The sequence below is a fragment of the Falco biarmicus genome, chromosome 5 (genome assembly GCF_023638135.1).
Source record: "Falco biarmicus isolate bFalBia1 chromosome 5, bFalBia1.pri, whole genome shotgun sequence".
NCBI lineage: Eukaryota > Metazoa > Chordata > Aves > Falconiformes > Falconidae > Falco > Falco biarmicus.
In genome coordinates this window covers 46,855,792-46,870,236 of record NC_079292.1, presented here as the reverse complement: position 1 = coordinate 46,870,236, position 14,445 = coordinate 46,855,792, and the positions used below count along the sequence as shown (strand labels likewise).

The window sequence follows — 14,445 nt, the reverse complement described above, 5'->3', positions numbered from 1 at the left end:
ATGCATCAGACTTAAGTCACATCAGAAATAAATTGTTCAGTTTGGGGTGCTATTTGTGAGAAACTATTTGAATGTAAATGGGAAGGCTGAACATTATTGAATGTGTTTTGACTAAACCCCCAGATGTTTTGTACATACCTGGTTTATGGTAATAGATAGGACCTTTCAAACAGAGTAAGAATCCATTAATTTCAGGGACCTAATACTATGTATCTATATCTGATGGCCAGCTGCTGGATATACAAGTGATGACCTGATCAGTGAGAATAGAACTAGATTGTACATCTAGATTGTACAATTGTAGATTGCCAAGAAAGAAACCTAGCAACTCTGAAAATAGTAATTTCAGAGGGGGCTGGATTTTCGTCTTGTGGCGCCAAATGAAAGGAAAGTATTCTACCTCAGCACAGAACTACAAGGACAGTCAGGTGTGTAGAAGCAGGTGTTAAAATGTGCACATGTATCTCTGCTGTAGTTACCAATGATGTAGCCTAGGGAGCAACTCAGCTGATCAGCCACTACCTGTCTAAATTATGGTCTTTTGTCCATATAGCTTCTTTTGACTGCACGGAATAAATATGCATTTATCCTAGTGGGTACTTAGACATCTAGTGAACATACTGATGCTTACACATCTAAATTTAAGTACCTAAACCTCAAAACTGTACCTTCCATTTTATGCTACTCTATAATGTCTACACAGGGTTTGTTTCATTATCAGATCTCCAGTGAAAAATTGCAATACAAATAGCATAACCTAGTAGTATTTAAGGACAATCAATGTAATTGTTGGAAATGCATTTATTTGATATTGAACCAATTTACATATTTTACTATATTTCCAAAACATATGAATATTGAGTGGCTGTAGAAACTTCACTTTATTATGGCAAATGATGATGTAATAAAAATTTCTTTTCAAAGCTGCCCCTAGCTCAGGACCTGGATCATTTTCTGCAAGAGACGGACACCTTAGTTCTGTTTTTGACACAGGGATTGCTCTACGCATAGCAGAAATGCATTCCTTTCTCAAAAAACATTTGTTTGAATATTCAATGTGTTGTCTTGAGAATTTCCCAGAAGAGCTACATGATTTAGAATTGCCGCTTGGTAGGCCAGCTGATTCTTCAAAGGTACCTATTTTATTTCTGATGTTTCAAAAATATGTATTATACTCAGATTCTGGCTAGTTCCAATGGTGATTTTTCTGAGAGCACTATAGAAGAATGAAATTCATTATGCGGAGGATCAATGCAAAACTAAAATCCTGTGCAAGCAGTGAAGAACATAGTTAACAAATGCAAATATCCTTGTGTTATCCATTCCTGCAAAAATTATCTCTATCCCATGCCCAGTGTATTTAAACCCTAGAAGAGTAAGCAGAATGAGACTTAAGATGATTTTATTATTAGTTAAAGTTGGCTGTGTTATTTGGTAGGACTGAGGCTTTTAATCTTGTAGATCTCTCATGTTTCATACCAAAAATGTCTTGATGTTTGCTTTTTCATTTCTATGTACAAGCCTCTACATTGTTAATGTGGTCTATAATAAAGGCATGATTTAAAAAATATATATAATTTATATTTTCTCAAAATTGGTTGAAAGCCATGTGTGCCAATTTTTTTCACTGATTATTAGCTGGCTAGAAAATCAGTCTTTTAAGATCTCTGGCTTGGAACAGCCTATTTGAGCATTCAAATGTAGGTAGCTCAGTCTATATTACTCAGAGAAAGGTTGAATTAGAATTCTGGAGTCTACGCTGACCATGGCATATGTATTGAATATTGAACGGTAAAAGTCTTTGAAGAGTCAATGTAAAAATTATTGTCTTCAAAGTTTCTCCATCCCACTTCTCATGTTAATAATTAACTTAATACTAAAAAATTAAAATGACAGGTTATTCTCTATGGTTTATTTTTTACCTAATATGTTCAGTATTAGATGGAGTCAGGGGAGCCTTGAGGAGTAAGAACTTGTTATCTTATAAAAAGGAATTAAAATACTTTCATGAAAGTAGTTTATCTAGAGTTGGTGAACTTTCTGCGGTAATGATACAGCGTATCATTACTCATTTCCCAACAAAGAGCTGACTGTGACACTGAATAAATTGTAAATATGTGGTATGTGACATTTATAACAGCCATCGTATATATAAAATTATTTTACTCTGTCTGTTCTGTTTTTGACATAATTAGTATTACACTGTCCTAGAATAATAAGCGTCAGAGCTCACTGTCATGTTTGTGACAGGTGCAAGCTGCATTAATCATGTGTTAGCTTCACTGTTGTAGACAGCTAACAAGCATAAAGCTCTTACTTTTTTTAATTCTAAGTTTCATTGATTTTTATCACATTTTTAGAAGCTTTAACTATTCAGAAGGCTGTATAAGTTATTTAAAAAAAATACTGTAATTTGATACTAGGATTTTTAACAGTACAAATAGGTAAAATTTTTGAAATAATTTTGATGTACAAGGTTGTTTTGCTTACATTTGTTTTTGTAATTCTATTTTTGACTCGAAGTTTTTTTCAGCTCTGCTGAACAAAGAATCCAAATTACATTAAGAAGGCTATAATTAAAATTGTGTGCCCTGTTACATTTTGCATGCTTGTTTTTTATTCCATTTCACGATGGTATGTAGGACTGGAAACACTTAACCAAAACAGTTTATTGTTTTCAGGCTTCAGAGAAAGTTGAATAGATAAATATTTATGTATGTAATTAAGCAACCCTCCAGTTTGACAACAGCAGTTGTAATGTCCTTCCTCAAAAGATTCAACATGATGTAGATAACAAAAGATGCAGTTCCATGAAAAAGAAAATAATTCCGTTCATGCTCCATGCTAAGAGGATAGTGGGTGATTCGTTGCCAAAATAAAGATCCTGAATGTAGAAGATTATTGTAGTAGGGGGATGATCTATGCACACCTCATGGCATACCATGGATTATAGCCACTTTTATTGCTGCCTTAGTGTTTAGAATCTATGTGGCATGGATCATCCCCAGTTAATTGTCCTATGCCTATGTGAAGGCATATCCATATGCTTGAATGCATGACTTCAACATGCATGGCTTTGCCTTTGTCTTCACTTTGACTATATTTTGATGTGGGATGGTAAATGGCTTTATGAAGTAAATTATGTCACTGTGAAACATCCATCTTCTGGATGTTTCTTCCATCCATCTTCCATCTCACCTGGATTTACTTCCCTCTTGAGCTGTATTTTCTGAAAATAGAGTGAGTATAATACTCTAGTTTTTCTCAGCAATGAACATTCAAAATGAAAAAAAAACCAACCCACTCCCCAGGCAGCTATTTTCACTGCCGATGATGGAGACACTAACAACCTTTTCAAACAGCTTCAGCATTACCTCAAAATGTCACTGTTTTGCCTTCTCTGTTCTTTGCAGATCTGCGTAATATTTTAAAAAGTAAAAATGCTATGGCATTGTTCAGCCTTTAAATCAAATGTTTTAAAATTTTAAAAAAAGTTTTTATTCATGAATGAATGTTGGTTGACGGTGTTCTTCCATTACTTCCCTGGTAAATGACAGCCAAACAGAAACTCTTTGATGAATAGTCTACTAATGCTTCATATATATTTTAGTTAATACGACATATGACAAATCCTTACAAATTAAGTAACTGAATTTTCAGTAGGCATCAAGCTTTTTTAGTTGCAAAGCTAAAGAGAAAAAAATAGGTAAACATAAATACAGTGTTAGTCTAATATTCAGGTTGCTATTTTAATTATCAATATGTATAGCCAACAAATTACTTTTTCAGCACTAAATCTTGTATGGTCAGCATGTCAGATAATATTTTTCAGCAAAAAACATAACACTGTAAGGAAGATAAGTCAAAAATAACAATCTTTGTTCCTGTTAGGTGTCTCTTAAGTCAGCCCAGTGGTCCTTTGTATTAACTTTAGAAATGTCTCATCATGTGTACTTCGAAAAACCTTAACCTGGTAAAATGGACACCTTTTAAAATTACCCATTTATCTAAAAAAACAGGTATTTGTGCAGGAGTGAAATTCGTGCTGATTCTACTAGACAGTAGATTATAACAGATTTTGCATGTTACACTAGAAAAAATACAATTTAAAATTTTCTTCTGTGTTTCAGATGTCTCTTGAAATTACTGGAATGACATCAAAGATGTCTCGTGTGAGAGTAACTTCTCCAGCTTCTGTCATCACAGAGGCAGACAGTCCGATGGAGAGTAGGGCAGCAAATGCTTCAAATAAGGAAATTAACATTCAGTGGTACTTTCCTTCTCTGGCAAAGCCTTCAAATGATACAGAGACTAAGGTATAACTACACCAAAGCAGTTCCTTAGGTATTGGAACAAATTAAGTTTCATTTCCAATGAATATTTATGTTATGACTGCTCAGCTTTTTAATTGAATTATCCATATGCTGATTGACAAGCTGGACAGCAGGAAGCTATGTATTTACTGTGCTACAAACCTGCTATGCAGGACAAACAATGCCCTGACAGTTTTTTGGTGGTGGACCAAAGAAATTGTTGATCACATAGAGCTTCCAGGCCATGTTGTATTCATGCCTATTGTAGGTCCCTGGTGTCTTTAAGACCTCCACTCTGTTAAGTTTGGTTAGAGCTGACCAATATATTCAAACAATATTGTTTGGTGGGAGGCTGTTGGAAAAGCGAAGTTTTGTGTACACAGGGAAAATAGGATTTTATAAACCTCATTTCCTTAAGAAATCTGACTAAACATGAAAGATGAGAGAGCTTGGAGGGTTGCAGGAAAGCAGGAGACCAGGACATGGAATTTATTTTATTTTTAAACAAGGGAACAGCATGTAGGTAAAACTTCTGCTAATGCAATAGAAATCCATGATTCCAAACTTTTTGGCATAGCAGATCAGTGTAAAAATTTCCACTAGATCCTTTTAATCTCTATTAGTAAGCTGATAGAAGCCCTGTGAAGTTACTGCAAATAATGTACTTTTCAATATAGTTTTGCAGCTTACTTTAGCATGACCTTACAGATAATTAAAGATCCAGAGGCAACTCCTGAAAACAACTAAGCATAATAGGAAATTATTTCAATGAAAGATGAGAACATTCTATTTCATTTTCTTATGCTCTTATATTGATACAGCTTTATTAGACTGTGAGTTATGTGCACTTCATGGATTTAAACCTAGTATGATGACAGCCACGCACAAGGGTATATAGCAAATCTAATTAATTACATAGGGCCTTTGGAAATTCAGTAAAAGCTCTCTGTTCAGCCTTCCTGCAGTTGGAACTTCGGACATTGATTGATTGATGGGATTGATTGACCAGGACAGGACAACACTGAGATTTTGATGGTGACTCTATAGGGTATATTAATTTTCAAACCCATGTAAATTATATCCATAACTAAATTGCTTTAAAACCTATAAAAACTTAGTACAAATTCATATGAGACCACACTCCCCCTTTTTTTGAAATTCAGTTATCTAAGTCTTCATCAGTACACTGTACTTGATAGTTATAATCTAGTATCACTGAAATAGCTCAGGTCTACTCTACCATACTGCATTATAGCTTATCCATTCCATCTCTTTTACAGGTTTTGCTGCTTTATGCTTATAACACAAAGCCTGTCAAGATTAGCAACATCAAGACTTTCAGTTCCACGTCTATGTTTTCTGGCCATTTGTGGATTCCATTGCCTAGGTAAATAATCACTGACTTTATCCTGTTATTTCATGCTGTATTAAAGATCAGTCAACCATTTAGGATCAGAGAAAATAAATTACAAAATATCAAAGAGCTGTAAATCTTTAAAAGCATTCATCTTTGCTTTTCAGAGATTTTTCACTGTAAAAACTATAAGATGTTGTGCACTGTGTTAAACCCATCCAAACATATGCTTGTTTGTACATTATCATTTTAGTTTTGATTCTTAAAGAATTGAGTAACACATGCTAATTATATTAAACTGGTATGGCAATGTAAATAAACGCTAGCACATCTAAGAAGCAGTCCCAGTAGTTACTCCTATTTTCTCACTTGTTCATCTACTGTCTCCATCACATATTACAACTCTGAGCATGCAAGAACTTTTCTCAGATGCATTCCCAGACTCAGCCCTTCATTTTACATCCTATGGTGGTTTTCATTACTTCTTCCTTGTCATTTATCTAGCCTAAGAATTTTTGGAACCGCTGAGCAGGTGGAGGGCAAGGAATAATGGGCCAAGAAGAGTTGCAGCCTCTGCCAACTTTGTGCTAGTTGCATAAGAAAAATATTTTCTTAGAGAGGTATTCTTAAAATACCTCTTATTACCATTTTTAACACAAAAAACTAATGCATTCCATATTTCCAGTTTCTCTAATGGAAAACTTCTTTTTGTAAAATTATGAGATCAGTCTTGAAATGAAAGAAAAAGTAGAATATAATCAATATGTAATAAAAGCTAGGTCAGTTTAATTATAACCTTGAAACAGCAAATATTATTGTTTTATAACAGCAATAATGAAAAATCTTGTCTTCTCTCAGAATTATTTCTTTACGGAAGAAATTATCTAATCTGAAACAGCAAGTTGAAATGCTGATGCAAAGTTCTAAAAGCTCTTCTTCAGCTTCAGAACCTACAAGTTTTCTTGAACGAAGTGAAACTCTGAAAATAATTCCTTCAAAAAAACCCAAAATGAATGTTGCAAAAGTGCATCTTGATGAAAAAACAGAAGTAAGTGAGAACAGTTCTGCTCTTAAATATGCCTGACTTTAAGATGTCTGTTTTGGGGAAAATAAATTATAGGTAACTTGGAAGGCAGACATAAAAGATTAAATTTCCCTCAGCCCTTTCAAGAAATGCTGAAATATTTTCACTTTTCATTTTATATTTAACTTTTTATTTTCCTCATATATTGCTTGTCACTTCACAAAAATAGCAGGCAACTTCAGCCTTCCACTTGAAAATAAAGGCTACATCTTCAGGTATATAGATTTGAAAATTGATGCCTAATTTATAGTAATCTACATCTGAAAATCCTTGGCAGAGTGTTAAATTAGCACGGCGATTAACCCAGAAGTGCTTTTTAAAAATCAGTTACACATCTTCAATGCAAAATGGGCAGTGATTTTGAAATAAGAACCTTCTAATGTTATTGAGAGAGGACTAAAACTGGCAGTGAATTTGTTTTCATCTTCACTACGCCACCTTCCTCTTTTCTTTTTTATTAGCAAGGCTGAATATGGTCTGCAACCAAATAACTCCCCCCACATAAACATACAAAAGAGATAATTTCAGAATTTTCCATGTGGTCTGTTTGAGATAATGTCATTGGAATAGAATGTTGCCACAGCATAACTGCTGCTTGATAAATGCCAAGGCAAAATAGACGTTTATTTTCGAAGTGGGAGACATTTATCATGTGACAGGATTCTCTTTATATCTATTATACGAAATGATTAATGATGTAGAGGCTGTCATTTTGTCTGATGGATGCTGTGAAACCGTGACAATTGTGCACTGTGCCATTGAGGCTGTATTTTGACCAGCTTGAAGAACAAATGATGCTTTGGCCAATCACAGTGGTTTTGGGAGGGTAGACAGAGCTGTCCTTTAGTGGGTGTTTCTGATTACCTGAAGGGTTTTGCTCAAACTTTCATTAATATACGTCAGTAATTGGAAAAACAATGTTTAGAATACTAATAAGATTAACATGCCATGCATTATACATGTATAAATATCATCTTGTCAAGACTGTTTGTTTATAATGTCTTCAGTAAACACGTAGCAGAAGTATGCTCGCTCACTGGATTTAATACCTGAGCCAGGGGCAATTTTGCCTCAGTAGACACCGCAAGGTTTGGGCACTTGTGTTTGTACAGCAAACACAACTATTTGCGTTGCAGAAAATTTATATTCATCAGCTAAGGTTTATTTTGTTCTGAATTCAATTAGAATAACCTAAAATTTGATTGTTCTGAAAAATTTTGTAAAGCAAAGCCATCTGTTACCTTATCAGAGGAGAATGGTAGTACAGCATTAGCTTTTTTCTTGTTTTATACTGTTAGGAAATGGCTAAAAGGTGTTTATCTGAAGTCAAAGCACTGCTATCTGTTGTTCCAGCCCTGTCCTTGCCATTAACTGAGGTATGTGTTCACATTAATAGTAAAAATCTGTTTTCTAAAATAAAACAATTGCTCAGTTAAACTGAAACATGGATTATACCACTAAGTATCTTCCCGTATTTTTCTTATACATTGTTGGACTTTCCGTTTGGGTTTTATTTTTTCATTTTTATAAACAAAATTCAAGTGTGCATGCTTACAAACTATAAGTATCTTCACTGTTCATTATAATCACCTTTTTATACATACAGAAATGTATTAAAAATGAATCTCACTCACAATGGGTTCATCTAGGTTATTCACCATCTTCTGGTCATTGTTTACAGAGACACCAGTGAATTTCCATGATGTAATTGTCAAATGCAATTTCCTCCCATCCTGGTGTTTTTACAATTATTCAGGCTTTCCTTCTATTTTCTTTAGCTTTTTCTGTCATGCCCATGACATATCCTGAGAGACAGCACGCCATTTTTTTGGTCCATGCTGTATTCATCTTGTTACCCAGTTGTAGTCAGCGCCCCAGAGCAGGCTATGGGAACTGGCCCGCAGAGGGCAGCGGTGCTGTTCAGTGCTCTCAGCCACCCTAGGGGATCCCTAGGGAAGGGACCATGGTGGCCAGGGCTCAACCTCAGATACCTTGCCCGTAATTGTTCACAACGGAATGGTAACAGATAAGGCATCCACTGTACTCTTCTTTTCCAGTCAGGTAGCTCTTCCTACCAGAAAGGAATCCTGAGTCTCACCTGGGAACAGTTTGGCTAGCAGCCTATTTAGAAGGGAGAATCTGTAATGCTGTCCTGTGCATCCTGCAGTCTGGTACCTGGGAGTACATACTTTGCTTTTATACATATTGCACCAGTGATCCATCTTAAAAAGCCTCTCTCAAATGACTCCCAGACTTTTGTATCACTCAATCTGGCTTTATCAGTGCATCAAAATATACACACATTCAGTCTGCAAAGTTATACTTTTCAGTCCCATTGGAATATCTTCCATGGTAAAGAGATTTGACAGACACCTAGGGGAAGGTAAAGCCAAGCTTTCGATCGTGTGGACCTCCTGGACCTGTTTTAAATTCTCGGGAATCCCTCTTGACTTTGCCTGCTTCTCTTTGTGGGTCTACCATGAAAGCGAGGGAGCAAATTTAGTGGTGTCCTGCCAGTAAGAATATGATGTTAATTGCTCTGTTTTATACTGGCTAAATGCCACATCAAGCTAAAATATTTCAACAGGTGAAACTATGGGCTTTTCATGACAAAGTTTCAGATAAGAGATTTCAAACTAAGGTCCTATTACATTTGGCAGATTGATTGAGCGAGTGAAGCCTAATCTTTCAAGATGCTGAGTATCTTCATTCTTCTCTGAAGCCAGCACTTCATTATGTACAGCATATTTCTAAACAGTACTTCCAAACTTTCCAATAAGTTCTATATGTGCATTACCCAGTCTTCTTGGCTAGAGGTGGAAAGCTCAGAGTGGCACTATGTATACTATAGGGTAGTACATTTCCTGTTTTCAAGTATGCAGGAGAAGGCAGCAGATGTATCGCTTATATGTAGTTTTACATCATTTTTCCCCACTGCACACTTTTTTTTTTTTTGCTCATCATCTTCTGAATTAATTGGATAAAGTCAGTTCTGCTTTGTGGTATTTGTTTTCTCATTCTCTGAGCTGTCACACTTTAACTCCTATCATGTTTCCAGTGTCTCTTCTTTGATCCTCTTTTTTCTGTTTATGTGTCTTACGGTGCTTTTGATTCAGCACTGAATTATATTTCCAAGTGGAAAAAGTGCATTTTTATTGAATTATTCATTTAAAATTATTTTACTGTTCATGTTTTAAGAACAAAAATTGATCAGCCAGCTTGTTTTTACAGCTACTTAATCAATAGCTATGTTCTTGAGGGAGATAATAAAGCGTAGTGTTTGGAAGTTCCAACCTTAAATGTTAAAAGTAAATTTATAAATAAAATAATTGCATTAAATATTAATCTCCCTAGATAGCCTGTTGCAAGCTTATCCTCCTTTAGTTAGTTTTTCTTAATATATAAATCAGCTAGACAATTCTCTTATGTCCAATGGACATACAAACCAGTTTATCATTGCCCTCTATTTCACCTTTTACAATTAGCTCAATTCTTTCAGATTCTCATCTTAGGAAAAGTTTTCCAAATTATTAATAATTCTTGCTGCTCTTGTCTGATATTTTCATTTTACCTACAGATGATCAGGGTAAACTTTGTGAGCAAGACTGTTCACCCAAATGTCCTCCCCTTAATCCTGTTTTACTAGTTTCTTGCAAGAGATGTCATTAACCACAAATTAATATTGAGGCAATGAGTGTTTCTAACTTATTCATTGGTTGTAGCTCAGAAATCTGGCTTTAATATGGAGCTATTTGTATATATGTACTTTCTGGCACCTATAAACTTAATAAAGTCCTTTGCTTGTTTTTTCTTTTTTTTTTTTTTTTTTTTTTTTGTGTGTGTGTGTGTGTGTGTGTTTTGTGGTTTTTTTTTTTTCCCCAGATCCCATTTGATGTTACTTTGCAATCAATAGCAAGTTTGGAAGATATGTTTGATCCTGCCAATGGATATATAATAACTGAAGAAAGCCTCTTCAGTTGGATCATTTCTCTGTTTCACTGAATTCTGTTTTTGCAGTAACTTCATCAATTGTTGAGTGCTATAGATTTAGACTTAAGTTCTGGTGTTTATGAAACAACCTCATTAATCACACCAGGACTTGGCTCCTAACGTGCTTTATAATTTTAATTTTGAGCTTATTTCTAATTACTTAAAATTAATATGTTTTAAAATTAAAACACATTTTTAGAAATTAAATGTATTAAAAGTAGTTTCTTAACAAGAGGATTAAAAATATTCAATCATCTATAATTAAGTGACTTTGTTGGGGTTTTTCTAGCTTTTCAATAATTTCTTATTTAGAAAAGCTGAATAGGCTTGTAGCCTTCTAGCATCTGCTAATAGATAACTGCTTTTCCCCTGAAGTTTTATTCTCATCAGCATTTTTAAATTGCTTTTGCATTTATCAAAAGTTGGGTTTATTTCTAAGACTGATAATTTTTTTTGGCCTAAAATCTTCACTGAGTTTGTTCTCTTACACTGCTATTTGAAACTAGCGTTTCAGACTTTTCTATCTTCCGTTAAAACCACGTCACAGGCTGTTCAGCGTGAAAATGATCACTCAGATGTCTCCATAATTCCACAGCATTTTTCAGGGGAGGGGAGGCCATTTAAAAAAATAAAATTTCTATAGACTACATAGAACATTTTTGGAGATCACTCTAAAAAACAAAACCTCTATTATGCAGTCAATACCACAAATATTATTTTAAAGTGCTGAAGAAACCCTAGTGAGTCCTAACAACAGCCACCTGAGTCAATGTGCTTGTCTAGTGTTAGAGATGGGGAATCTGACACAAAAAAATTAGTTAGTTGAACAAGGCCACACAAGAGAGTGGTCATGGCCCTTTGGTTTTGCTCACATCACAAGGCCAGGCACTTCTTCACTAGTTACAGTAATCTGTTTGCAACAAACAGCAAAAAACCCAGGATGTTTGGGTAGGAGCCCTGTGAGCCCTGTCCTATCACTGGGTTCAGTTTCTGTGAAAAATAAACAATTGTGTTGAACACCAGCCCCTTTCACTTCAGTCAGGCTCTTCCTGTGCTGTAGCCCAGTGATAAAAAGATAAAATATTTTGAGCTATTTGGAAATTGCAGATTTACCTTTGCTTGCCCTTTTTAGAGAAATGTTACCTGGTTGAGTGACGTTTCCTTTCTGGAGGGAGGGACAGAGAGAGGTAAAAGATGCAGCATAATGAGTATCTTAAATGTGATCAGCAACATGAAGAAGTGGGGTGAGGGTTTCTGCTGTTTTTCTTTATTCCTATAAAAGAAAAAAGACTGGATGTATCTGTGTTATGTATAGCTTTTTAAAAGTTGTGTTCTTTTTTATTTTGTGTAGCCTTTTCTGGAATGCTGTAGGTAGCAGGAAAATTAGAAGGATTATGATACAATGATAAAAAGAAAGTAAAAACCGAGTAATTGATAGGTAAGGTATTTTTGCAAGACAATTTTAAAAATGAGTTAGAATGGTTATTTAACTCAACTGCCTAATAGCCAGTTTGGAGGAAATATTCCTTAGCATTATTCTTTCAATTAAAATAATTTATTGTTCTGCAGTTCTTATAAAGGCAGGAAAAAGAAAAACTTACATTAGTATTTTTTCTTTTACAAGGAACATGTAAAAAATTGCAGGTTTTTTTGAAAAAGCTATTCAGTCTTCCCTTGTATTTTGTAAATAGTATAAACTTTTTTCTTTTTGGAGTCACCTTGAGGATTATCATAGGACTTTTGTCCTATTTTTTGCAGCTTAATTAGTCTTTTCAAAACGCTTTATAACATCAGGTGAAAATGGAAGTAAAGTTCTATTACAGACCAGGTGTTTCTTCAGTGCTGCCAGTCTGGACCTTGTTATAATTCCTATACTTGAAAGAGAAATATTAAATAAAATGCTTTACATATGCATTTAAAGTATGCTAAACTTTCTAAGATATTTTTGTTGAAACAAAAAAATATTATCCTACCATCTCCTTTAACATAGCACAGTAAAATAATAACATTGAAACACTGACCTCACTGTATCCATAGCAGCAGATTTTACTCATAAACACAAGATTAAATATTCAATGCAGGTTTCAGAAGAAAACATTGGAGAAAACATTATTCTTCCAGCATATAATTAAACTCTTTAGTTAAAATCTGTTTGTAAGGAAGGAAGCTCATATCTAAATGTCTCCAGTAATTGCACAGAAAAAAACTTATAAAGCTAATTGCAAAGTAAATTGCTTCTTGGTTTATGTATTGTAGTATCTTGTTTCATGTATTATAGTAGTTTGGGTGAGTTTCTCCTTACCAATGAATGCAGACTAAAGCTTTCAATATGGGAGACTAGAATAAATTTGTGTCAGCACCATGTTCAATTAAATTTCTATAGAATACTTGTCTGTGTCACTGTCTCCAAAATTAAAAAGGAAGAGGGAAAGTCACCTTCTTTGATTTCACAGTCTGAAGCGTAAGGAAGGGCCCTCCTGCAATATGAAGGTCTGCCCTGTGATCTGCCCCATACGACACCACCGAAGGGCTACCTACCACCTTGATGGTTTTGAACCACTGGTATGTTTACCAATTCTTTTCAAATTTTAACTGAAGTATTCTCCATTCCACATCTGTGAAAGGAGTGGGTAGTGTTTCCCTCTCTGATAAGTTGTGGGCCAGTGCAAGGAAAGAGAAAGAGCACTGTGGGGACAAATTGAAAGGATTCCTAAATGAATGACATTTTACCTTTAGTGCATCCCCTGGTTAAGGAACAAGAAGGATCCCACAGGGAACTAAAGAACAGTGAAAAGAGGTGTGGGTTTTAAAAATGCCTTTGGTATTGTCCATTCTGTGAACTGAATGACGTTAAGTGTCCTGAGAACAAAACCAGCTTCTGGTCCTGTAATTAATAACTGCATCATCAAAAATGTGCTAGGGCTCAAACTGAAATTGAATAGGGAGCTTAACATTGACAGGTCTGAATGGGTTTTAGAATACTTCATTTTTCAAATACTGTTTCAATATAGTTTTAAGTTATATTGCTGCCTCGACAGAGAGTTGTATATTCAAGGCATTCACAGGATTTGTCTCATGCCTACAAATACACAGCAACCTGAAATTATTTCCAGTTGAATTAATTTTATGATGTGGAAATTAATAATTTCACACAGATTTATTCAGTTGTATGTGACTGTTTTTTAAATTCCACTACAGCTCCAATTCATGATCATTTTTTTGTTAGTCTAAGTATTTATCCAGTTTTTGGATGACATCAATCTAACAAAATAATCCTAATAATTAGCCTCACTATGCCTCAGTTTCTTTATCTGAAGATAACAGTAATCCCCTCATCAGTGAGGGATTTGAAGTTTTCTGCATCAACATTTGGAAAATATTTTCAGAACCTTGAATGAAAGAGGCAGGGAATTTAAGTTATTTTTCAATTGAGACACAACATAAAAGGGATAGTAATTTGTTTCCAAATCCATTTTTAGTGAAATCCAAGAAGAAATATTTCAAAAAAGAATAATGATGGAACTGGAATTAATTGTTGGAATTACAGGCTAATATGCTGAACTAATTAAGCCAGCAAAAGAGATCCATTTATGTTTGCCAAAGATTTTCTTTGAGTTAAAGATACTGAGTACATCATCAAATGAGAGAAGTGAAAATATGAAGCATAGGTTAATCTTTAAAATAGAGTGGGTGAAAGGGTCCAG

The 14,445-nt window shown here is 34.7% G+C and overlaps 1 protein-coding gene across 1 annotated transcript in view; it reads left to right on the top strand.

Annotated features, from left to right (window-relative positions):
* The window catches only part of CFAP54 (cilia and flagella associated protein 54), a 117,393-nt gene extending 104,258 nt beyond the window's left edge, over positions 1 to 13,135 (top strand). The window contains exons 64-69 of the mRNA XM_056341897.1: positions 925 to 1,133; positions 4,131 to 4,316; positions 5,594 to 5,700; positions 6,526 to 6,715; positions 8,050 to 8,127; positions 10,634 to 13,135. Of these exons, the coding sequence (XP_056197872.1) occupies positions 925 to 1,133; positions 4,131 to 4,316; positions 5,594 to 5,700; positions 6,526 to 6,715; positions 8,050 to 8,127; positions 10,634 to 10,753 (890 nt within the window). The 3' untranslated portion in view covers positions 10,754 to 13,135. The remainder of the gene's footprint in view (positions 1 to 924; positions 1,134 to 4,130; positions 4,317 to 5,593; positions 5,701 to 6,525; positions 6,716 to 8,049; positions 8,128 to 10,633) is intronic.
* Positions 13,136 to 14,445: the final 1,310 nt, after the last annotated feature.